This window comes from Exserohilum turcica, assembly GCF_000359705.1.
Source record: "Exserohilum turcica Et28A unplaced genomic scaffold SETTUscaffold_1, whole genome shotgun sequence".
NCBI classification, from domain to species: domain Eukaryota; kingdom Fungi; phylum Ascomycota; class Dothideomycetes; order Pleosporales; family Pleosporaceae; genus Exserohilum; species Exserohilum turcicum.
Genome location: NW_007359914.1, coordinates 705,539 through 729,695, shown reverse-complemented (window position 1 = coordinate 729,695; position 24,157 = coordinate 705,539). Strand labels below are relative to the sequence as shown.

The window sequence follows — 24,157 nt, the reverse complement described above, 5'->3', positions numbered from 1 at the left end:
ATTCTTGCTCACGCCGTGACTGCCAGACGAGACCAGGGCGCCCATCGACCGACGCCGCCCTCTGACAAATCCCATACAAGGAAGTAGATTCAAGCTCATGGATCATCAGGGCGCAGGATTCGCCTTTGACTCCAACATGGACTTCGCCAACATGTTCGCGGCCACGCCCGAAACCCTGTTCAAGCCTGCGGATAACACCTCTGGCTTCTTCTTTGCCGACGAGGGTATCGATACCACGACCTCGTCGTTCATCGACCCCCTCGCACTGGGCACTCCCCACCAGGGCGCATTCGATATGCCCATCCATAACACTGCGGGCTACTTCCCACCTACCCCCACACCACACTTCCTCGATGCTATGCCCACACATTTCAATGCCTTTGGCAAGCGCCCATTGCAGCTTGAAGCCGATGACTTCCCCCAGTCGAAGCGCCAAGCAAGTCAAGACTTCCCTCTGTTTCCCACACCACCCGCAACCACAACCTCTAGCTGGGGCCTGGAGCCGACCCCGCCATCTACAGCAGTAGAGGGTCTCTCAGACGAAGCCGCTGATGTATGCGCGACATGGTTCACCAAGTACAATGTGCTCCCTGGGTACGTCTATTCCCGCCAAGCATGGCACGTTGCTTGCTAACAGCACTCAAGTGACCGGCATATCGACTCGCTCAGCCAGCTTACTGGCGAGCCGGCTGATGCTATCCGCAGCTGGTTCGGCCAGCTGTTGAAGCAGGGCATGGGAAAGGGGGGCCTGGGGGATTCCGCTTACAAGTCCCAAACCTCACACATGCTGCAGCAAGAGTCGTTCTGGAACGACCACACTTACCAGACACAGCTCCTGCAGGCTTCGCCGCCTCAGCCACTACAGCTGTTACCCGAAGACACCACTCCGGAAGTCTCTTTCAGCTGTGAGAACACTGCTATAGCCCTTCAGCTAGTCGCCCCCACAAGAGGCTGCAAGAAGCGTTGCACGCCTACCGATGACCTAGAGTTGCTCAGCAGGGACCCTAGAAAGATCTACCAGTGTACGAGGAAGTGCGGTAAGCGCTATGGACGCAAGAATGACTGGAAGAGAAAGGAGGAAGAAGGCTACCCATGCAAGTCATGGGTCTGCAGCCTGTGCATCAGTGAGGGCGTGGAGAACGTCAAGCCATGCTACCGCAAGTACCATTTCGTGCAACACTTCCGGAATATCCATGCCAATGTGGACCCCGATGAATACGAGGAGACAAGCGTAGTGTACTCGGAGACGGAGTTCCCAAGAAAATGTGGCTTCTGTCGCCACCGCTTCGCATCGAGACAGGAGCGAATTGACCACATTGCAGACCACTTCAAGCAGGGCAAGTGCATGCTTGACTGGCGTGACGACGACGAAAACAATGACGACGATGATTCCACCGACGACGACAACGACGACCGTCCAAGTGGGGATGGCTTTGACGGAACGCACCATCTCGGCAAAGACACATCCCAGACTCCAGATGTCAGCTGTCTGCTTGCGAGTGAGGCCTTCAAATACTTCGGGTGCAGCATATTGGCGCGTCCATGGCCTGAATTGATCGTCGGATAGCTCTTCTGCAGAGCTGACACCAAAGTCGGAGAGCACCACGTGTGGAAACTCACGGTCGCCTTCCAAGATGAGAATGTTCTGGGGCTTGATATCCATGTGCTTAACAACAGGTCGTTGCTCGTGGAGGTACCGAACTGACGAAGCGAGACAACCAAACATCTTGACAATAGTATCAAGCAGGTTGGTCGGCCTTTGTAGTGCAGCCCGACCGAGCCATCCGGAGAGTGTTGTGTCTGCAACAGGTGAGAGCAGAATTGACATCTTGTCGCCATTTGAGTAGGCTCCAAGGAAGCGGATTATGTGCGGGTGACGAAGCTTCTGTAGGACGCTGACTTCCTTCTTCAGCTCTCCAATAGCCGTGCGATCACGATTCTTGAGTGTCTTTCTTCCAACACGCAGGCCTGTTTGCTGGTGCATGACTTCATCGACTGTACTGAAGCCTCCTGCGCCCAGAAGCTTGATGCTGTGGAAGGCACGAGAAGATTTTGGAATCTGTGGCGCTTGTAGCTGGCTTGTCGCAATCGTGTTTGCCAAGGACTCAGGAGTGTGAGTTTCTCCGCCAGTGGGTAGTTCATCCAGTGTCGCTCCCAATTGGCTTGAAAGAGGCGCTGAGGCGAGTCGCAGCATTCCAGTCTCTGTCTTATCCTCAACCTTTACTCCATACGTATGCTCCAAGCCACGAGAGTCGATTTGCTCATCCCGCGGCGACAGTCCATATTCGTTTACGAACTGGGTGAAAGCATCTCCGGCCAGAGCAATCTCGTAGTCGCTCTTTGTCTCCATGTGCTTTTCATGTGACGTTTGTCGCTCAATCGACTCGGCAAGTAAGGCTGAATCAAGTGAGGTCGATGACAGAGAGATGTTCGGCGAAAGTGTAATGGGTTTGGTAAGTGGGTCCGCACAATACCGCTGGCTCTCACCAAGCTGTGAGAGCTGGAAGTGGAAGAAGCCACTCTGTGGTGGAGGATCGGCGGGGCCGCTGCCTCTACCGTTGCCTTGGCTGGAGTCATGGCCACCACGTGGATCGAACGACGGTGGTTGTTGTGGACGTCCGTTCCGCTTGGTCAAGACAACACGGCATGGTTGGATTTCAGCAAAGCATTCAGTGGCCGGACAGGCACCTACTACTGGCAGGACGTACCAGGAGTGCAGTCCAAACTTGCCACCTTCCTGGACGAAGCCAAGAATGCAACAGAACAAGTCGTAGTGCGCACACTACAGACTATGCTGAACGCCAATCCTGATGAGCGACCGGATGCTGCATCACTGACCAAGATCTTTACTCCTGCGCCATGCTGCCTCAACTGGCCAAACGACAAGGTGACCTTCCCCGGACCGCATGAGGAGCTGATTGCAGTGGAAAAGTTTGCGCACCAGCCTGGCATTGACAATTACATCAAGCCGGATGCTCATGAGCGTGCCAATTACAATAGTGCAAAGACCTGGCTGGATGATTGCTTGTGTACCCATGGTGGTTGTCAGCAGCATCAGAAGATAAGCGATTCCGGTGGTCTTCCCAAACGCCTGATTGATACCCTTCCGGAGGGTCAAGCCGGAACCTATGTGCGGATCGTCGACGGCGACGCTCTCGAAGCAACCTCGCAGCAAGTCCAATATGCTGCTCTCAGTCACGCCTGGAGTGACGCAGAACCTCTCCTCTCGAGCGACTCGCTACCGAGAATGCAAACCGAGCTAGGCCTACAAACGCTGCCTCTGGCAGTCAGGAATGCCATTTCCGAAGTGCAGCGCCTCGGCTTCCGATACTGTTGGCTCGACTCTCTCTGTGTCCTCCAGGATTCCCAGCAAGACCGGGAACACGAGTGCACAAACATGTCTTCGACATTCCGTAACGCGACACTCACCATTGTCCTCGACCAGCATGTCCATGCATGCGCGGTCGAGAATGCTGGAGACAAACGCTCCGACACAACCACAATTGCGACTCCTCGACTACCAGCCGACATCCTTGCCACACCCAACCTAGGCTGGGATACTCGGGCATGGGTCCTCCAGGACCGTCTGCTCAGCCGACGCTTCCTCTATCTAGGCGAGCAGCTATACTGGGAGTGCAACACGCTCAAGGCCTCTCAGACATTCCCTCACGGCCTGCCCTCTCTCCTGTGGGAAAAGGTACACACGCAATACAGCCGAGGCGTCCATAAAGAAGAATCATGACTATACAAGAACAAGAACAAGAACAAAAAAACGAGTCCTATATCATCAACCTCATCAAACGAGGCGAACCCATTACTACTTATCCCCCCCCCCCCAAAAAAAAAGAACTGGTTCTACGTGGCCACGACAGCAATGCTCTAAGAAAAAAGAGCCAAAGACTATACCAATGCCGTGGCAAAAACAGCGGCACCCTCATCATCATCATCAGCATTAGCATCAGCACCACCACCACCACCACCACCACGTCCTACAACCCCGATAAACTCATCTTGTTTCGGCGTCGTCTTGCCATGCACAAGAGTTGCATTTGGATTCGCATTTGCACATGCACATGCACTTCCGCTTGGATTTGCATGTGTAGTCGCAATACTCGGACTCTGGTTCCTAGTATCATTCCTCCTACTCCTACTCCTACTCCTACTCCTACTACACGTACTCAGACTCGGACTCAGACTCGTGCTTGTGCTGGTACAACAGTGCGGCGGCAGCTTGATCATCTTCGTGAATGTCTTAGGCAGGGTAAAAGGCGGGTGCGCATGTGTGCGACCATGGGTATTGTCGACGATAATAGGGTTGAATGCAGAGTCGAGTTTCTGGTCGGCATTGTGAATGAATGAATGAACGGTTATTCATTCCTGTCTTGATTTTTTTTTAAAAAAAAAGCACATTGACACTCATCAGCATCAGTGAAATCAAACCCAACCCAACCCAACCCAACCCAACCCACCACCGCCACCAAAAAAAAGAAAGAAAGAAAGAGAAAAAAACTTGGCTATTCGAGTTACGTATATATTTTCCCATCCATAACCGTCATCACCACCACCACCACCATCAGCACCACCATAAATCCCAACCCTCAAACCCTCAAACCTCAGGCCTAACCCTCCCCCTCGTCTCCCTCATCCCCAGCACTCTCCTCTTATCCTCCTCAAACCTCTTTTTCAACTCGCCCTCCGCCCTCTTCCTCCTCTCTCTATTCTGGAAGCGATAAAAGTCATCGGTAGCCCTATGATTAGCACGGCGCCGATCTAGCTCCTCTTTCTTTTTGAGCGCGTCTTGGATGCGCGCGGGGCCGGTGCGTGCGCCTGCGCCGCGGGACACGGTGACGAAGCCGTCTGCGTCTGGGGCGGAGCGGGCTGTTTTGCGGAGGCGGGAGCGCATTGATTCGAGGGCGGAGAATTGCGTGAGGTAGGCGTTTAGAGAGGCTTGGAGGGACGAGGCGGTGGGGTAGGTGTGGGTGAGGTGGGTGGTGTAGCCTGTGTGGGTGGGGTTAGTTGTGTTTCTTCTTTTTTTCTTCTTCCGGGTGTACGATTGCAAGGGAAGAAGCAGCAGCAGCAGTAGTAGTAGTAGTAGTAGTAGTAGTAGTAGTAGTAGTAGTAGTAGTAGAAGGGGGAATCGGAGAAAGGAATAGATTCGACTTACGCTCAACACCGAGATTCTGCTCTCCCTTCCACACGATACTACGTCCTTCCTTGACGGCTTTTTGGACCTCTCTCAAGGCGCCTCTCGCGCTCTTGCGATCGACAAATACAACGACGGTGCCGCTGCCGCTCCGCCGTATCTCTGTGCTCCATAGTTTGGGCAGCGCGCTCTCAGCGTCTTCAACCACGCCCTCTGCTACAATCGCCGGGTCGTCTGCCCTCTTCCGCTTCTTGCCTCTTGCTGCGTCTCCGCCTGCTCCGTCTGTGCCTGGTGGTGGTGCTCGAGGCGTATCCGTTTTCCATCGCTTGTGCATTGGCGCTGCGGGAACACTCGCATCAAAGTCTACGCGCTCGACCATGGAGCCGCCGAGATGCTCCAAGAACAATGCGCGGAGGGACTGCTCAGAGGCGTCGATGGGCACGTTGACGATGAAGAGGCTGCGCTCGTCCGAGACGCTGGGTATGCTGGGCGCATGTGGTTTGACGTAGAGGTAGTGCGTTGCATTGTTGCAGTGGTCTGGGAGGCCGGGCAGCGGGGGTAGTGTGAGGGGCAGAATAGTGAATTCTGCGATTGTTTTCGGGATGGGCTTGGGCTTCTTGGTGGGCTGGGGCGCGGTGGGCGCCATGCTGTGTCGTGTGGGTTTGCGCAGTCGATTGGGGTCGCTGCGGGCGGGTTTGCGATGGGGCTTGCTCGTCTGGTGTAGATTTGGCGGGAAAGGCTTGGGCGCGACGACAATGGTCAAGCGCTCAGCTGAGAATGCAGAACCGAGCAGCGAATGCGTGTGGGGTGCCTTACATGCATGCAGGCGGGTGAGGTCGTGGTGGTGGGTATCCAGCACTCACGAAATTTTGGCAGGGATGGCACGGTCGCGTCTGGCTCCGTCACCAGCGCTGGGCTTCAGGGCTCAAGGCGCACGGCTCAAGGGCACTTGCACTTAGACCTGCACTTGCATCATGTCAGCAGCATTGCTGATTATGTCACCCAAATGTACGACTTTCTCAAATCATTAACAGAGATGTATTTCTTCCATCCTTGGTTGGCCAAGTCGTACTACATTTCTAACGCTGTGTAGGAGCAAATGGTAGAGTAAAATGCGGATATCAATCAAGTCGTAATTCGTAGAGACTGGAAGAAGGGATGCAGCCAATACAAACGGCACAAGGAAACAATAAAGGTGAGGTGATGCTTCTGGGCTGGCTGGGCAAGCAAGCGGTAATGGGCGCATTGCTTGGCCAGCGAGCTGAAGTGGCAGATGCAGGAGTATGCAGTAAGCACTGTCAGAGCAAACTTTTACAATAGTGTGATGTGGGTATTGGGATTATGGCTGCCTTTTTCAGCCAGAAACAATAACACCGAAAATACGACATGGGAAATATTGAAAATTAGCGTCATAAGCGTGGCGACATGGGCGTCTTAGTTGAAACCACCAGGAATAGACTTGATGGGCGAGTCCGGGGGCGAGTGGAAGGCTTCCTCCTTGGCCTCCTTTTCCGTCTCTGGCGACGCCTCGTGCGAGTACTTTGGCTTGAGTCGGTTGCCAATCTGCTCCAGCCTGCTGTCTTCTACCGATGACAGCGACGAGGTAGAGTCTCCGCGCACGAGCGAAGGCGTCGAGTCTGGGCTATGCTTTGCGACCGTGGGCGAGGGCGCCGCCGATGTTTCGTGCGCCGTGCTGAGCGAGCCGTCCGAGTTGGTTGAGATGCGGTTGCGGAAAGGGCTTCTCGCAGGCAGAGCCGGGGCAACCGGCTTAGCCACCTGCACAACGCGTGCGCGAATGGCCTGCGGGGCGGGTGCCTGGTGGATCTCGTGAACAACAGGCTCTTCTTCGAGATCCTCGTTGTCCTCGTTATCATCGTCATTGTCTGCTTCGTCAGGTGATGGTGCGTTCCGGGGCGAGCCGCTGGATTTGTCATCGGCAGCCCTGTCTGGTTTTGCTTCGGTTGCGGTAGGAGTAGCCTCTTCGTGTTGCTTGACAGGGCTCTTTACTCGTGGCGGGGTTGCTTGCTCAATCTTGGTCTCGGGTATGTCTATCATGAGAGGGGTAGGCGCACGTGCAATACTGGTCCTGGGTGGCAGTGCTGGGGGTGTCTTCTTGGCCGTCGGAGGCGGAGGAGGCAGATCGTCCGTCTGCGTGCTCATGTCGACGGTTGGTGCTCGAGGTTCGAGCATGCTGCTGATGCTGCTCATGCGCCAGCTCGACCTTCGACTGCCGGCAAAGCTCGATCGATCCATACTCCTGCGGTAGGTAGAGTTTCTGAAGGTGTTGTAGATGGGGCTCGTCGGGCTTGGCTTGAACTCAAATTGCTCGCTCGATGGCCGGCTGTGAGTCCCTGCCTCCCTGATTTCCATGCCGGCCTCTTGCAAGGCAAGGACGCCGTAGGGGTCGGGGTCGATGGCGTCGGGCACGCCAAACGTTTTTTCGCCGGGGCCTGTAATCTCAAAGTCTCCTGGCGGAGCCTCGTCTGGGATCATCGACTCGTCGATATCCGTGTCGCCCTGGGCCGCCCTGAGTGTTTCCATCAGTCTCCTTGTCTCGGGCGGTGTGTGGCGCGCCTTTCCCGCCAGGATGTCCCTGACGCCTATGCGCTCTCCGTAAAAGCGCTCGTTCTCGTCGGTTCGCTCGATAATAATAGTTCCGTCGAGTTGGAGGCCGGCATAGAATCCGCGTGACTTGATGTAGGTGAAGAGGGGCGACTGACGCTTGTGGACCTCGGTGTCGACCATGCCTCCAACGCCTGCGGGGCCTGCAACTGCACTGATCTCTCCCCCCAGCGTGCATCTGACCGTCTGGAATGCGTCCAGTGCCTTTTCCGAGTTGATGACAATGACACAGTCGTAGATGTCGACGCCGACCAAAAAGCCCACGCCGACCGTGTGCATCATGATGCCCGAGGGCGGTGACCATGTGCCGTCGTCTTTGCGCGCGACGAGTACGCCGGCGCCTCCAGACCCCGAGACCCAGAAGCCGGTGCGCATGGTTGTGAATATGCAGAGGCCTTTGGCGTTCTTGATGACGGATGAGGGAATTTTCTTGAGCACCTTCTGCTTTCCGTTGGGGACGTTTGCCGTGGCAGGCTGCTCTTCTTCCTCGTAGAAGCCATCCTCTGCAGGCGGGTCAGCGATGGCGGGAGCACAGCGAGGGGCGACGTACTGCAGAAACTCTTGAGGATGCGCGCAGCCTTGTCGGCCTCAATGTCGAGCGTCGTGGGCCAGAAGGCCTCGGAGCCGACCCGGTTGGACAGGCGGTTGACGGGGGCGCCGAGCTTGTCGACCCAGTTGTAGACCTTGTCGAAGCCAGCCTTGGACTGTGTTTTGGTCTTTGACCAGAGGGCCATGCTGGCGATGGCCTTGGGGGGTGGTGGCTCGCTACGTCACAGGCGGGCCAGGGAGCTAGGTATGGGCTGGAAAGTGGCTACACATTGAGGATGCAGAGAGGGCACCAAGACAGCCGGCGGCGGGACAGGTTAAAGGCAAAAAGGCAGGGCAGGACTCGGAAGTGTCGGGAATTCAATGGTAGGGCAGTGGGCTACGACGTTTTTCAGTCCCGCGGTACGTCAGCTGTAAGCTAAGGCGCGGTGGCGCCCCTGTAGTACGGATATGTTAATAGCACCCTGGGCACGCACCCCCCAGGTAAGCGACCCCTGCGCCTCACGACTCGGAGGAACACTTGCTGCTGTGCTGTGATATCGGGCGAGGGGGTGCAGCGAGTAATTAGCGGGCGAGCAGCGGGCGAGCAGCGGGCTGGGCGAGGCCGGGAGACGACTTGGACTTGTTGACCGGACCATGGGCGGCGCGTGATTTGCTGGCGGGGGGGGGGGCGGCTGTGTGTGGCCAGGAACGAGGGCGAGCGCCAGCAGAAAAGCAACCAGGAGCTGGCTGGGTCGTCGTCGTGGCTCTGCGGCGCGGGCGCGGTGAATCAACGGGCACGTAGTGGTGACAGTGGCAGTGACAGTAACAGCAATGCACTGCTAGACGAGCGACGACCAGGGCCCATCCCCGTCCGCCCGTTGCTTGTCTTGTCGTCGCCGCCTGCCTGCTGACACTGGCCCTGGCCTGGCGCGCGCTGCCAGCCTCGCCCGGCGCCGGAGAAACTGTGCCGCCGCGCGCCGCGCTGCCGACGCGCCAAGCCTCGCTGCTGAGCCCGGCGCGTCGCTCCGAAGCTCTCCAAAGTTTCTGTTTGGTGCTGGCACTGGCACGCAAACAAGCCGCCGCTCGCATTCCCCCCAGCTGCTCCGCCTTCTCCCCCCTCTGCCCGCGCCGCGCACATGCTGTGAGTCGTGCAGCCGTGAAACGGGCGTGCCGAAATTACCCAGTGCCACTGCTCTCGGCGTGGCCCACCGTTCTAGCCTGTCTGACGCCGGCCGCGAGCACACCAGCACCCGCCCGCCAGCACCAGAGCCCGCAATGTTTCGCGTCCCATCGCCGACATCACCACCCTCCACGCCCGGTCGCTACTACTACGCCCACGCCCAGCAGCCCCCCTCGTCGACCCCCGCAGGCCCTCCGCCCGACCGCGCCAGGCTCCCTTCGTCAACGCCCGCTGGTCCGCCGCCAGGCATGAGCAACGGCCTGTTTGGCTCGGTGCGGCCCGCCTTCGACCCCAAACCCGAAAGCTTTGGCGCCACCTCGCTGTTTGGAAGCTCGCCGCCCAAGCATGACCTGCTCGAGGGCGTCGGCTCTGGCTCCATAGGCACCTCCGCTTTTGGCCGACCCCAGGCCCAGCGAGGGCGTGCGACCAGCTCAGGCCAGTTTCGCGCCATCAATTCAACGCGCAATCAAGCGCCCGGCCGGGACGCTGAAGGCGACACCGACGACGATGACTACACCGACGACGAGGACCAGTACGAGGACGACATAGACGACGAGGACGAGGGCGACGAGGACGAGGAAGAACCCTTCTCCCCACAGCGCCGCAACAAGACACAGAGCAGGTTCACGCAGTCGGTAGCCTCGAGGACAAGCGCAACCGACATGGAGTCGGGCCCTGCCTTGGTGCGCTCTGGCGCAAAGCAGACGCAATTCGACCTTCTGGCCCTTGCCAAGGGCCTCACATCAGACACCGGCTCATCGAGTCTTCGCGAACCCGATCATGTCATCCTGGACACGGAGCGCTTGGTCGAGAAGGTGTACGAATCGCTGCAATCAGACTCGCCAGAAAAGAGGGCCGAAGTAATCGGTACAGTCGCCCACGAGCTGATTGCAGCATGGCGCGCCGCGTCCAAGTCGGGCCCGCGCGCTAGTGTATCCTCAAACCGAGCCGAAGGCGCACTCGAGCTATCGCAGAGCACTCAACTGGCAGCGCTTCTGCTAACGCTGCACCACCCTCCCCAAGTCGTTCTGAACCAGCGAGCCTCCGCCCTGGCACTGGTATCAACGCGACCCGAGTCGAAACAGTACACCCCAGTTCCCAAGGCTTTACTCGACTGGCTGAATGCCACATTCGACGGCGGCTCCGAGGTGACAGAGGTATTGAAGCAAAAAGGCGGATACTCTAGGCATCCTTCTTTCTGGGAGGTCGTGCATGTTACCATTGCCAGAGGCAACTTTTCACAGACTCTACAGCTGCTACAGGGCGCCCAGCTTGAAAATGCAGAGACAGCCGAGCATGACGGACTGGGACGTGCGGGATACAGTGGAACCCATCTCCAGTACGCAAACCACGCGCTCCGTCAAGCACTTGACCTGCTGCGTGAGTGCCCGGCTATTGCCTCGGAAGACTGGGACATCAAAGGACATGACTGGACAATCTTCCGCCAGCGTGTCCAACAAACATGTGCTAACCTGGAAGAGTTTGCCGAAGGCGAGAGTGTGAGCCGTCACTCGATATCCCAACCTTTCCAGGCGGCACACTTTGGCATTTCACAAACTCAGGCAAGCTTCCAACTCAGTGTCGCAAGCCGCAAGGCAGAGAGCAAAGTACCGTGGTCGGTCTACGAGAACCTGCAACGGATGTACCAGCTTCTGTTAGGCAACGAAGAGGAGATTCTTACCTTGTCAGCGGATTGGATCGAAGCGACAATAGGCCTGACTGTCTGGTGGAATGGAGAAGACGAGGACCTTGCACAGGGCAGTCTGGCAGCCAGCCGGCGTTCCTTGATGCGGTCGCAACGGGTCCGTCCCGTCGACGTGACACCAGTCAAAGCATACACTCAACGGCTTTCTGCTGCGCTCGCGGCGGTAATACAAAACAGCGACGAGGATTTCAGCATCAATGCCGTGGACCGCTTCGAGGTGGGTCTAGCGTGCGTACTGGACGATAACGCTGAAGGCGCACTTCAAATTCTCCAGGGCTGGTCGCTCATGATCGCCTCTGCAGTTGCCGAGATTGCCAGTGCTGGGGAATGGTTCAAGGGTGCAAAGGGGCTGTTGGATCAATTTGACCAAGACGACCTCATGGTCTTGAGCTATAGCGAACAGCAGCAGCCCAAGGGTGTGACCAAGGACGATTTGCTTGTTGCTTATTCGGACCTGTTGGCATCCAGGGCACAAATCACCGGCAAAGAAGATCAGGAGTCGAAAGAGGGTTGGGAAATGGCTGTACAGGTCCTGGGAAGGCTTGATGATACTATCGGCGCAAACGAGCGCATCGAGCGGATACTCAATGACCTGCCTCTGGAGTCGTCAGCTCGCGTCGACAAGATCACCCAGCTGTGTCATAACTTGGGTCTTTCACAACATGCAGTCACTATTGCTCAGGTACGTTGTCGCCCAGAACCTTCAATGTCAAGGCTAACCATGATAGAAATACGCCGATCATCTCCGCACAAACACTGAGAGCTACGGCGACACTCTGCTTTACTACGCTCGCGCTCACGATGCGGCAAGGATCCAGGAAGTGCTTCGCGTACTCGTTGCCCATTGCCTCGTGAAATCAATGGCCTACCCTCCCTTGGACGAACTGGACGAATCTCTCAGCTTGCTAATCACCTCGCCCAAGCAAGCCCTGACCAAGCTTGCCAACACAGACTCTGAGGCTGCGTCGCTACTCTCCAACCATCTCAGTGGTTACGCGACGATACGCAAGTACTATGACCTTCGAGATGAAGAGGTACACCTGAAGAGCGGACAAAAGGCAGCCCATCGACCCATGGCCCGGAAACGGGCTGCTGCCAATGCACTCACGGTCATCATCGCGAGTGCAGCCTCTAGCATCCGGGGCGGACTGTATGATCCCGAAACAGAAACCGTGGTTCCCGTTGATGTCTTGCTACCGCTCCTAGGCGAGGCACTCATCTTTGTAAACCAGCCAAAACGCACTCTCACCCTTCGCCATCTCTACGATCTCCTCGCCGCTATCGAGGACCTAGACACGGCCCCGAGCATGATCCGCGCGCAATGCGAGGAAGTGCTCAACACGACTTTACTCTCTGCGCACGAGCCCAACTCGTCACAGCAAATACCCAACCTACACAATCTACTTAGCAAATCCACGTCAAACCTCACCACGGCCTCGAGCCAGTACTCGATGATTGGCTCGGCAGACTTTGGCTCGGCAGACGGCCACAACGTCGACGACTCGACCATCTTGGTCAAGGGAGGCCATGTAGACGACAGCAAGCGCGGCTGGGACTGGCGAAAAGGCTTCCCCAAGGGCGCAAAGACCGACGATATCATTGCCGTGCTGAGAATCGGTGTAGCACGCGAGATTGGAAGAGCATTTGCCGAGGGCGAGGTTGTTGCATGAAATCATGAAAGAGGTGAGGTTCGTGCATGAGGGGGGGAGGGGGGGGGAAAGTCAGCATTTTGATACCACACACACACACATACACGTATAATGTGCGCCCTGGCATTCACGACGCCCACACCCCTCATCGCGGTCGCGTCGGAAATCACGTTACCACTCAAGTATCCCTTTCCGGCTTGGCCCGCCGACGCCCCCCCCCCCGTCTGCGACCCAACCGTTTCGCATGCCAGAAACCAGTCCAAGCCTGTTGAATTGGGGCCCGAAGTTCCGCTTTTAGCCTACCCTGCAGAGCAAATCTAATAGGTGTACCTACACACACTAGGTCCCGCAAGCTTTCCTCACTTTGTACATACGGATTTCGCCGAATCCGTCCCTGGCCTCGCCACCAGACCCAAGACCACCAACCACCTTGCTGTTGCCCTTGCCATGGATCTATTATTTTCTTTGTCGGCATATCCTGGTCTTCGCAGGGGTCCAGTCATTTCACAGGGCTCTGCCGCATACATACATACCCAGCTTGTTTCCCAGAGCTCGCTGCCTTCCAGCCCTACACCTACACGCAAGGTATATTCTGTCATGCATACAAGTATACCTGGCTTGAGTATTACATAGGAAGGTTCCCAGCCAGCTCCCTGTCGGAAGTGATGAAATAAATAACACTCCTTGATCGCCCAACTCCCCGGAACCACACATCAATACCTATGGGTATGTACCTACCCCTCCACTGAACCAAATTACGCCAACCCCTCTCCCTACCACACTTCTGGTTCCCTTCACACACACACACACACACATAGGTGTACACCCGCTTCTTACTTGACACTTTTGAACCTGACTACCCACCAAATCGATACGTACACGCAGCTTTTGGCTGTGGGCTATATACACTTACACTTACACACACACACTAACACATACTGTGCGTGAAGAATCCATTTCCTCGCTTTCCAGGCCGTATATATATATGTCCGTAACAAAAAGACTCAGACTTTGAAAAACAGCTGATTGTCATTCAAAAAGAGAGAAAAAAAGAAAAAAGAGAAGCCCGGACAGTAAGTATGTCATGGTAGTATGTGTCTGTCTGTCTGTCTGTAAAAAAAAAGGAGCATCGAGGATGCGCTTTTCTACGTACTTTTCCCCGCGTCTTGAATAGGGCCAGTGTGCAAGTCGCGGTAAGTAAAAAAAAAAATCAGAAAATCATCTTTTGTTTTCCTGGCATATGCCAAAAAAATGAAATGAAATGAAATAAAACAATGGATGCATGCATGCTACTCTTGTTGCAGCAAAAGCCCATTTCATCCCCCTTGCATTCTCTCACGGCTCAATTATGAGTGACCGTCAGCCATCATTTTCATGGTCGCAGCATGGCCTTGTCCCTTCGCATCTTCCATTGCCACGCCAAAATTGGATGGCTGCCTGGCTGCCTGGCTCGATGCTCATCGGTCCTTCAACGCCGGATTTGCCTCTTCAGGGGAATACGTCGATGCGCATATGGAAGCGATGAGCGGGCGCTGGCTGTTGCGCGGCGTCGGCTTCGCTTGCTTTTTGCCAAAGTTTCCTGGGTAGGCTGGCCAAAGCTTGGGGCTGTTCCGGCGAAAGCGTGTTGCCTTGAGGAATGCCACGAATCAATGTCTTGGTCCGTCGCTCCGTGTATGTGTGTGTGTGTGTGTACTTGTTGGGATCTGGCGCAGAAGAATGAAAAAAAAACATGGAGTGGTGTGTCGCAAGTAGACTAGGTGTAGGGAGAAGCCTCAGCTCTTAGCCATGGCAATTGCTCGCCGCACCTCCCCCGGGCGCACTCGAGGAGGATGCTCAGCTCTTTGTCCCGCGTTGGTTTCATAACCTTGCAGAAGTGCTGCTTGACCCAGGGCCGGGGCTTAGCCTGGTGTTGCCGACTGACTCTTAAGCCCCAAAACAGGAAAGGCGCAACATGTGATATCGCGTTAACGTGTTAGGCTCATTTACGCGTCCAATACGCGTCCACCTTCACCCTCACCCCGGCAAAGGGCCAGATAGCGCCCTCCTGGGAGGATTCAGGTATATATACATGGCTGCGGCCGCTCTATACCTGCCTGCCATCGCCCATCCCGCCGCGTATACAGCTGCCCGAGGAACTGCCTCGTTGACCTGCTTGCGCGTTGCCATTCGTACGCCTGCTGCCTACGCTGCATCTACAAGTATTCCTTTGTTCAGTGACAAGACGGTCCTCGAGCCATTCACCATGTTCTCGTCAGGCCGAACACGACACCAGGAGGGCAGCTTCTCCAAGCACCGGGCAAGCAAGTCGAAATCGACCAAGAAGAACCCTTCATTCAAGGATTCATCCAGGAAAGTAGAAAGACTGGCACAACAGGCGCAGGCGTCCTCACCACAGTCAAACCAGACATCTCCGTCGCTGGGAAGGTGAGTTTTTGCCCAGGGAATCGCTTGGACAGTTTGGCTTATGTTCATCAGTGCAATCATCACTATATCTGTCGGCCGTGAACAACGACTCTTTGCAGCGCACGAAGATGTCCTGTCTCATTCGCCTTGGTTCCAGAGCCTCTGCAACGGCCAGTTCTTCCAAACCAACACCAAACGCATCGACCTGCCCGACGAAGAACCCGAGGTCTTTTCCTCCATCCTCGAGTACCTGTACAAAGGCGACTACTACCCGCGCATGGAGTACGACAAGAAGCGCAACAGCTGGAACCTCGAAGACGGCGGCAATACCAACGAGCCCGTCATCCAATCACCGGTGGGCCCGATCCTAAAAGACACGGTGATTTACTGCCAGGCCGACAAGTACGGCCTGCAGGAGCTGAAGAAACTGGCCTTGAAGAAGCAAGGTCTTCAATCCGGCATCCAGTGCTCAACCATCCTGACTTCCGCCCGCTACGCCTACGCCAATACTCCCGACAGCGACTCGAAGCTGCGCGCACACTACCTAGCGCTCATCATCCGCGCGCGCCACACCTTCAAGCGCAGCGGCACCATGCAGAACGAAATGGAGAACGGCGGCAAACTCTTCTTCGACCTATTCGTCGCAATGGTAAACCACATGGACGATCTCTCTGCCAAGTCGCCATACTAGAATGTCTCTCTCCGCCTCCGTCTCAACTGGCTTGATCGGTTGGCTAGCCCATCTCCCCTGCTTTAATCTTGTCCCCACGATTTTTATTTTTTGCAACGCACGCATCAACGACAATTGCTGATGCTTCCTTATACCCCCCCTCCCATTCCCAGCTTCTTGTACATATACTTACCCCCGATCAGCCTCGTCTCGTCGCCCATGGCCCCCTCTGCATCGGGGTTTTCTGGTGTTTTCTGCTCATTTTCTTTTAATTCGCGCAAGGCGTCTCCGGTATGGATTTTTTTTTCTGCTTATATCCCCTTTGTACTACTATATTATTTATCTTTTTTTCTGCTTCCCTTTTGCGTTGTTATCTACGTGTCCAAGCTGGTAAACAAATATCAAGACACACACACACACAAAATTGCATCAGTATCGAGAGTTGCGTAAGTAATGCACCGCGGTACACTGATTTCTTACTTTTATCTTTCTCTCTCTCTCTCTGTCTTTTCTCTTTATCAACGAATTTGTAATATTCTCTTTATTTTCCCCATGTTCGCATGAGAGACGCACCAGATTGCCATGTTGCTCTTGGGAGGAGTGTTTGTTTTTTGCCGGGTCGATGCTAGGATCTAAATACCACGAAGAATGAAGAATGTCTTGCCTAACTTGAATCCTGCATTCTCGCCACTTTGGAGTATCTTACATAATATCGTGGAAAATGTACATAGGTTCTGTGACGTTTCTTATACCCAAGCCTCTCTCTCCACATGCTCTCATACTCTGTTGGCAAACGTTATGGCAACGACAACAACATCAACATCAACACAGCTGTTTTGGACAACCAAGCTACATGCTATACACGAAAAGTAAAGAGACGCACTATCCAATTGTCCATCGCACATCCTAATCCCAGCCTGCCAAATCCGCACTCGTAATCTTGCTCCTACAACACTGTCTTATCGACTCAAAATCTATCGCTGTGCCAGCACGTTGAAATGATCCGGAAAGATAAAATGCGAAGCCTGGTACACCGGTGCCTTATTCACCCTACCAACGATGCATGCATGCATTTATCCACTGCTCCAACCAACGAAGCCAACCCAGCCTAAGTAACTAGCTAAGATATCCACACCATACCCAATGTACCGACCCCAAGACCAACTCTCTGACTCAACGTACTAGCCACTTGACCATTCTCCCAACAAATTCCACCTGATCTGCACTTCGTACGACGAGAAGGGGGGGAAAACCTAGCTTAGCCATCTTCATTCCTTCCTTTGCGCTACTTAGTGCCATGTCCCGGATAATCAATAGTCGATAGTCGATACATAGTCAAGACAAATAGGCGCGATGCATTTGCCTAGTTTCACTAGCATGAAAATATGTGTGTGTGTGGGAGTGAAGTCAGAGACGAGGGCAGGGGCGTTGAGCTGAAAAATAGATTATCAGGGCGTCCAGACGCGATATCAGCTAATCAGTAGTGCGACAGCGTTGCCTGGGCCCGGGACGCGACGTTGGAAAGGGCGGCATTATTCACATGCGAGGTATAGCTGGTCCATGTCACGTTGCACGGATGTGCAAGGAAAACAAGTATTTGGCTGCATCTGTTTCGGGTATACTACTTACTACTTTTTGATTCTAAAGCTCCGTTTTGAGACACTGTTCCATCGGCCTGATAGAGCTTTTCTGCGTGTAGCCCTTATCTGAATTAAATGTGCATGGTATGATGCATATGCGCAGAGCCACTGGCATTTTGCGATAGGAATAGGCGTGTGGTTACTATTGACAAGGCAGCAGACAGCTTGCGTCAGACGCCAGTTCCGGGGAATGCACCCTTCTTGTTCATGACTACTATGCCATGATCGCGCGAGATATAGCCTTTCATGAGGCCCTGAGGATAGTGTCAGCCTAACCTGCTTCCATGTGAAGACGGCTTTGTACTGACTTTGTAGATTTGATTCGCCAATAGACACTCAACCTCATCGTCCTCTACGACCTGGCCGCTGCCTTCGCCTGCAGTGCCCATTCTAAGCGCGGCCGCAAAATGTGCCAAGGGTATACGTGATCTTCGTATTCTGTCCTTTTCTGTCTGGCCTTCCTTGAGTTCGTCGAAGCCGGCAGCAAGGTATACCTTTCGGAGAAGGTTGCGCAGAGCAATGTCGCGGCTTCGCTCGAGAGTAAGGAATATACGCCGCTTGACAAACTCAGGCTCACCCTGTGCTAGAGCCCGATCGAAGCCTGTTAGGTCTCCTCGTTTTATACACGTCACGAGCGGTCCCATTGTGCGTTCGAGGTGCGGGGCTTCTGACAGGAGACTTGGTGTCGGAATCTTGTGCTTCGTGATGAGGCGGCAGGGAATGAGGTAGGTGAGGATCAGACTAGAGGAGTCAGTTTTGTACATACGCATAGATGTCATTGCCCAACTCACGACTTGTTCCGTTGTGACCGCGAATAGCACGAGTCCCATGCTTCCTGCAAGCTACTTTCCGCCTAGTGAATGTTAGATGTGATTATTCTTCTGACCTTTGAACATGCCTTGGTGTAGTCCTCCTGCAGGAATGACAGCACTCCGAGATAGTATTTGTAGGTCACCCTGTGGGCTCGCGGGTATAATGCGAATGAAGGTAGGTCAGACTGTGCCTCGATTGATCGCACTATGTTCTTAGACAAACTGATGGCTTTCAACTATAATCTCCCGTCAGTACATGCCAGAATCCACCTTCACGTTGTTCTTGCCTTGAAGTACGTCTTGAACTGCAGATTGGCTATGCAGTAAACACCCCATTTACGCGACTCTGACATGTCTGGATTCCTGGGACGTTGTAAGACAACACTCTGAAGACAGCAATAGAGGTATGGCACACCTATCACCAAGGCACAGCGCAAATATCCTGTTAAAGACCCGCGCGGCTTCTTCAAGCTTCTGGTTCTGGGGCACAGCGCTCACGACATCGTCTGAGTAGCCTGTGCTGAGGGTCGCGGGCTTCGATTTGGCCAATTGCTCGTCTGCTTGGATAGCTATCTTCCTAAGATGGTTCGCAGTGAAATACAAAGTAAAGATGGCCCACGGCGGCAGCAGCCCGGCCGATATGTGCTTAATGAAGCTGCCGGTCAAGTCCTTCCATGTGTCATAGACGGCCACGTAATGGCGCTCGTTGAGCTTGCCCTGGTTCGCAGCCTCATCTGCCTTTATGATTTCCTTGACGGCGCGCCAATAGCCAGCAATGATGTCAACCCACGCGCCGCTCTCCTTGTTGGTCATGCGCGCGCTCTTGTTGTACTTGAGCGCATAGCGGACATCGCCCTCGATCTTGTCTTCGCTGGATGCGCGGTAGAAGTCATAGAGCCGCCCCGGGTCATGCGGCGGCGGGATGGGGCTGAGAAAGTCTGCGACAGGCTGCGCCAGTCCTGTGGCATATGCCTCGTGGAAAGGCTCGAGTGCGGCTTGCATGGTTGGGCTGGTGGGCTGTGGTAAGGCTGTGAAGACTGCAGCTGGAGAGGGAGCCTTGGGACGTCTCAGCAGTGGTGGCGGCGTCCGGTGTTATTCTCCACCATTGGACACGGCACGGTGTGCTCGTGCCGGAAGCGGAGCTGTTGGTGTTCTGACGATGGCAACGGCTGCTGGGGGGTCGTGTCGGTGTTTGGGCTGCGGGTTCGCCGACGAGCAGCTCGTGCTCGTGCTCGCGCCTTCCGCCAAGTCAAGGCGGCTCCCTTTCTCGGCTAGCGCCCACAAGCGACCTCGAATTCGACAGGCTTGTCACAATTCGCGATAGACGACCTGAACTTCTCAACCCAAGGTACTAACCACAGCACAATTACGGTCAGTCGCCTCTGCTTGCCCACACGCCTCCTGCCTGCTAACACTGCACAGATGGGTAAGCTATTTTCTCCTCGGCATCGCCCTTCTCGCCCAGCAATTGCAGCCCATGGAGTTTTCGCACGAGCCCGCGCACACAGACCGACAAGAATACGGCGGCACACGACAACCGACGAGCGGCGGGAGGAGACGAGGGGCGGATTTGCAAGTGTCTTCGCCTGTACTTGCTGGGCCGAGGGCATCAAGCAACCGCGACGATGGCGAAGGAAGAAAATTGAGCATCCCCACGCGCCTACTCGGACTCTCCCGACCGCACTCCAACCGTATCACCACGACCGACCTGCGCTCCGCATGACTGCTGCAATTGCTGGAAACGAGACTACCAAACATGTTTGAAGCAGTACTGACGATGCCTCAGCTCGCTTCCAGGAATACCAGATCATCGGGCGCCATCTGCCTTCAGAGGCCAACCCTGCGCCCAAGATCTACCGTATGCGCATCTTTGCGCCTAACGAGGTCGTCGCCAAGTCACGGTTCTGGTACTTCCTTGGCAAGCTCCGCAAGATCAAGAAGGCCAACGGTGAGATCGTCTCCGTAAACCAGGTACGCCATTTCACAAACGCACACGCAGCGCCCTGCCGCTAACCCGCTTGCAGATCCACGAGAAGAAGCCCCAAAAGGTCAAGAACTTCGGTATCTGGATCAAGTACGACTCGCGCTCTGGCACCCACAACATGTACAAGGAGTACCGTGAGATGTCCCGTGTCGCTGCCGTCGAGGCTCTCTACCAGGACATGGCTGCCCGTCACCGAACGCGCTTCAGGTCCGTCCAGGTATGATCAGTCTACCTCTGCAGCCTGCAACACCACACTCACACTGTTTGCAGATCCTCAAGGTCGTCGAGGTTGAGAAGACCGACGACATCCGCCGACCATACATCAAGCAGCTCCTCACCAAGAACCTCAAGTTCCCGCTGCCCCACCGCATCAACAAGAAGGCGGGCAAGAAGGTCTTCTCTGCCAACCGCCCATCCACTTTCTTCTAAGCGTGTTTCTCATTACGGAGTGCGGTCTGGATGGGAAGGATTGTTATGGGTTTCCCTCGGTTATGCATGCTTCACGAAAAGAAGTACACTAGGAACGAATGAAAATCCCCTGATACCTCCATTCGAGTCGTCGCGGCGCGTGATGCTACAACCGGGTGCTGGCCGGGGGGTTCCACAAAAGAGGGCAAGCCTCAGACTACCAAATCAGGGTACGGTGTGAGGCGGATGATAGACAATGAACTCATGAAACCGAGAGTCAACATGTAGCATTGCACAATTGCGCCTCTGCGTTGTATTCTAACATGTAACTAGATCTTTGGCCCTCCTGTAGGCGCTACTTTTGGCCTTCCTAACGTGTCCACCGGCACCCACCATGGGTATCCAGTTACGCGTGTGTTATCCATTGTCCCTGTAAAGGCTGCCTGTCGCTTCTCCATGAAGGACTGGACGCCCTCCTTGTTGTCCCTGTACTCACCATCAGCACATCAACATGATACTCTCACGTGGGCAATACTTACGGCGACCCAAACAGCTCATAGATGATCCTACTATCCAGCAAATGCTGGCCCTCGGGGCTCCCCCGGTCCCTGTACATCAACTCCTTCATCAGGTACGTACTCACACTACTCGTATTGCGCACAACATCCTCGGCAATCTCAAGCGCCCGCGGCAGCACCTGCTCGGGCTTCTCACACACGTCCGCAAATAAGCCGTCCCACACCTTGTGCGTCGCCGCATACGTGCTGCCCGTCGTCACCGCCTGCATGGCGCGCGAGTACCCGATCAGCCGCGGCAGATAGAACGACGAGCACGCCTCCATGACGATGCCGCGCCGCGCAAATACAAACCCGATTTTCGAGCTCGCCGCTGCAATCCGGATGTTCATTGGCAGCGTCATGGTGATGCCGACGCCTACGGCGGAACCTTGGATCGCGGCGATGCTGGGTTTGCGGCAGTGATGGATGGCGAGGGATACGCGGCCGCCTCTGGTTAGGTGTTAGCGAGTTTTCGTGATATATATATATATATATATACATTTTGGTTGTCGTTGAATGGGAGTAAGGAACGTGAGTGTGTGGTATGTATGTATGCCCCCAAGCATAAGGATGATGCTCGCTCATGTAAGTATACGTACGTACAACTCCTCTTCCCAAACCTGTATCTTGGAAAAGAACAAATACAACACAACACAAATTCAACCACAAATAAATACTAACAAGGAAACAGCGAAAGAAAAAAAAAGAAACTCACCCATCCCTATGCTCCGCCACACCCTCAGCCCCCTCCCCATACGCGCCGTCCCCAAACCCCTCCTCAAGATCAGCGCCAGCGCAAAACACGCGTCCATGCCCCGTCACAACAACGCACTTGACACGGTCATCGACATCGAACATGGCATAAGCGGTTTCGAGTTCGGCGCGCATGGTATCGGTAAAGGCATTGTGGTTTTGGGGGCGGAAGAGCGTGAGGATGATGATGGAGGGGTTGGCGGCGTGGTGCTGGGTGCGGATTTGCGTAAAGAGCGTGCTGGTGTCGTTGTAGGAGGCAGGGAGGGAGATGTCTGGGGTGTGGCGGGGAGATTGTTTGCGCGTGGTCATGATGGATGACTGCTGTAGTTGGTTGGTTGGAAGGGGAACACCTAAACAGCGAAGCAAGAATGGCACGTGTGGTTATAGTTGGTGTCGAATGTGGAAGAGTGGGGAATCAGGTATTATCAATTTCTATTCTCCGTTATTGTGCATGGCCGCGCCATTTATTTGTCCATCTTGTTTCTGCCGCTTTGGGGAATGCTTGCGGCTTGATTAAGCGGTGATGATGCGGGGGAGAAGGGGCCGAGGTTGCACTGACACGCGGGCGTTCGACATGGACACGGCGAGCCCGTTGATTAGCCAGGATTACTGAACAAAAGGCGAGGGAGGGTCATGCCATGTGCTGGCCAGGAAATTCTGTCTTCTAATTTTATCAAGTACATTTCGAACGAACTGCGCACAGATCGTAGCTAGATGCTAAGCATCATGGAACAAACAACATATAGGCTTCATAGCCCTCACTCAGACATGGCCGCCCGAAGATACGTGTAATGCACCTAGAGATGTGCAGAGGCGGCTTGCTACCTACACTTTCTCCGGATCGTTGATTCCACCATTGGTAATGATGTAGGTGGCTTCCTTCTCGGGCATATCTAAAGAGGAAAGTTAGAAGTTGGTATTGAAAATATGCGTGAAGCCATACCAGGAGAGTCTTGGATCTTTGCGACGCGCTCTTCGCCGCGTCCTTTCCTAAGAAGAATCCTCGTAGCAGAAGCGTGGGCCAGGATGTGACCTCCAACCGGCTTACGACCATCAGCACTGGCAAACAATGCACTTGCCCCGGGATCGCTTTGGACTTGGTTGGTCAAAAGCACGGCAACATTGAATTCTGCATTTTGTCAGCATGGCTACTAGCAGCAGGACAGTTGTGACTGACCCTCAGCAACATGGGTGAGCTTCGAGAGGAACTGGTTGAGTTTCTGCTGCCGTTCATTGAGCTCACCACGCCCGGTGTAGTCAACACGGAAGAGAGCCATGATGCTGTCGATGATCAAGAGTCGGTACTCGTTGCTGACGAAAAACTCGGCGACCTTGTTCAAGAGCTCCATTTGGTGCTCCGAATTGACAGCGCGAGCATACGTAATGTTGTCCTGTGCTAGGAAACGTCAATAGGAAGTAGACGGGGAGATCAGGCTGCATACCAGTCTCAGGGTCTACACCAAAACGCTCTGCGATTTGAGCTATCCTCTCTGGTCGAAAGGTACCTTCAGTGTCTGGACCATGGTCAGAGGAGCCAGCCATCACAGAAGATCAGCATACCGATATACGCTACTTTGCCCTCGGCACCGCCCATGTCTTTCGGTAGCTGTGTGATAACAGACATGGTATGTGAGAGTTGCGTCTTTCCGCAGCGAAACTCGCCGAATACCTCGCTGATGCTCATGGTCTGGAATCCACTGCAGTGTGTTAATGGAAGTATTTGAGAAGAAAAGCTGCGTGCACTCACCCTCCGAGAATTGCATCGAGTGCTTTACTTCCCGTCGAAATCTTGAGAACGCGCTTTCGCTGCTGCCCAAGCTCATGAGCAGTCTGAAAGCCTCCACCCGCAGGCTGCCGTACATTAGTTTAACATTGGCAACGAGCACCGCGCTACCACATACCTGGCACTTGGCAATGGCATCCTTGACCTTGTCCACCTTGATCTCGCTGAAGCCCTTGATCTTGAGCAGGTTGCGACGGGTAGCCGAGTGCACCGAAGCGATGGTGTAGTAGCCATTGGATTTCAACTTTGAAATATCGACAGCGCCGATGCCATGCGCCTGGATTGCATCGATGTCGACAATGAAGCCATCCTAAAAAATC

At 54.8% G+C, this 24,157-nt stretch overlaps 9 protein-coding genes across 9 annotated transcripts; 5 read left to right on the top strand and 4 right to left on the bottom strand.

Moving 5' to 3' along the window:
• Positions 1 to 136: 136 nt before the first annotated feature.
• On the top strand, positions 137 to 1,567 carry SETTUDRAFT_29926 (uncharacterized protein; the record flags this gene model as incomplete). Its single annotated transcript, XM_008021976.1, has 2 exons — positions 137 to 594; positions 646 to 1,567. The coding sequence occupies 2 exons, from the start codon at positions 137 to 139 to the stop codon at positions 1,565 to 1,567; spliced, it is 1,380 nt and encodes a 459-aa protein (XP_008020167.1).
• A 1,008-nt stretch (positions 1,568 to 2,575) lies between these two features.
• Positions 2,576 to 3,742, top strand: SETTUDRAFT_18077 (uncharacterized protein; the record flags this gene model as incomplete). Its single annotated transcript, XM_008021853.1, has 1 exon — positions 2,576 to 3,742. One exon carries the CDS (start codon positions 2,576 to 2,578, stop codon positions 3,740 to 3,742), a length of 1,167 nt encoding a protein of 388 aa, XP_008020044.1.
• A 780-nt stretch (positions 3,743 to 4,522) lies between these two features.
• Positions 4,523 to 5,789, bottom strand: SETTUDRAFT_113113 (uncharacterized protein; the record flags this gene model as incomplete). Its single annotated transcript, XM_008022437.1, has 2 exons — positions 4,523 to 4,998; positions 5,165 to 5,789. 2 exons carry the CDS (start codon positions 5,787 to 5,789, stop codon positions 4,607 to 4,609), a joined length of 1,017 nt encoding a protein of 338 aa, XP_008020628.1. The 3' UTR covers positions 4,523 to 4,606.
• Positions 5,790 to 6,179: 390 nt separating this feature from the next.
• Positions 6,180 to 8,636, bottom strand: SETTUDRAFT_162110 (uncharacterized protein). Its single transcript, XM_008022436.1, has 2 exons — positions 8,316 to 8,636; positions 6,180 to 8,268 (listed from the first exon to the last, which is right to left on the bottom strand). Exons 1-2 carry the CDS (start codon positions 8,497 to 8,499, stop codon positions 6,578 to 6,580), a joined length of 1,875 nt encoding a protein of 624 aa, XP_008020627.1. The 5' UTR covers positions 8,500 to 8,636; the 3' UTR covers positions 6,180 to 6,577.
• An 892-nt stretch (positions 8,637 to 9,528) lies between these two features.
• On the top strand, positions 9,529 to 12,848 carry SETTUDRAFT_132941 (uncharacterized protein; the record flags this gene model as incomplete). The annotated part of the gene is made up of 2 exons (XM_008022435.1): positions 9,529 to 11,860; positions 11,907 to 12,848. Exons 1-2 carry the CDS (start codon positions 9,569 to 9,571, stop codon positions 12,846 to 12,848), a joined length of 3,234 nt encoding a protein of 1,077 aa, XP_008020626.1. The 5' UTR covers positions 9,529 to 9,568.
• A 2,221-nt stretch (positions 12,849 to 15,069) lies between these two features.
• Positions 15,070 to 15,921, top strand: SETTUDRAFT_152501 (uncharacterized protein; the record flags this gene model as incomplete). The annotated part of the gene is made up of 2 exons (XM_008022434.1): positions 15,070 to 15,251; positions 15,303 to 15,921. The coding sequence occupies 2 exons, from the start codon at positions 15,070 to 15,072 to the stop codon at positions 15,919 to 15,921; spliced, it is 801 nt and encodes a 266-aa protein (XP_008020625.1).
• A 1,583-nt stretch (positions 15,922 to 17,504) lies between these two features.
• Positions 17,505 to 19,354, bottom strand: SETTUDRAFT_170320 (uncharacterized protein; the record flags this gene model as incomplete). Its single annotated transcript, XM_008022433.1, has 6 exons — positions 17,505 to 17,794; positions 17,849 to 18,281; positions 18,332 to 18,393; positions 18,439 to 18,588; positions 18,640 to 18,715; positions 18,768 to 19,354. 6 exons carry the CDS (start codon positions 19,352 to 19,354, stop codon positions 17,711 to 17,713), a joined length of 1,392 nt encoding a protein of 463 aa, XP_008020624.1. The 3' UTR covers positions 17,505 to 17,710.
• Positions 19,355 to 20,108: 754 nt separating this feature from the next.
• On the top strand, positions 20,109 to 20,765 carry SETTUDRAFT_29919 (uncharacterized protein; the record flags this gene model as incomplete). The annotated part of the gene is made up of 4 exons (XM_008021975.1): positions 20,109 to 20,120; positions 20,150 to 20,323; positions 20,377 to 20,553; positions 20,607 to 20,765. 4 exons carry the CDS (start codon positions 20,109 to 20,111, stop codon positions 20,763 to 20,765), a joined length of 522 nt encoding a protein of 173 aa, XP_008020166.1.
• A 308-nt stretch (positions 20,766 to 21,073) lies between these two features.
• Positions 21,074 to 22,363, bottom strand: SETTUDRAFT_29918 (uncharacterized protein; the record flags this gene model as incomplete). The annotated part of the gene is made up of 4 exons (XM_008021974.1): positions 21,074 to 21,230; positions 21,284 to 21,751; positions 21,901 to 21,921; positions 22,017 to 22,363. 4 exons carry the CDS (start codon positions 22,361 to 22,363, stop codon positions 21,074 to 21,076), a joined length of 993 nt encoding a protein of 330 aa, XP_008020165.1.
• Positions 22,364 to 24,157: the final 1,794 nt, after the last annotated feature.

What these genes read in the sequence shown, in the direction of transcription:
- SETTUDRAFT_162110 (XM_008022436.1), bottom strand. Translation starts at nt 8,499, where the DNA reads ATGGCCCTCTGGTCAAAGACCAAAACACAGTCCAAGGCTGGCTTCGAC. An exon ending in CATCCTCAAGAGTTTCTGCA is followed by an intron (nt 8,269 to 8,315) that starts GTACGTCGCCCC and finishes ACCCGCCTGCAG; the next exon opens with AGGATGGCTTCTACGAGGAA.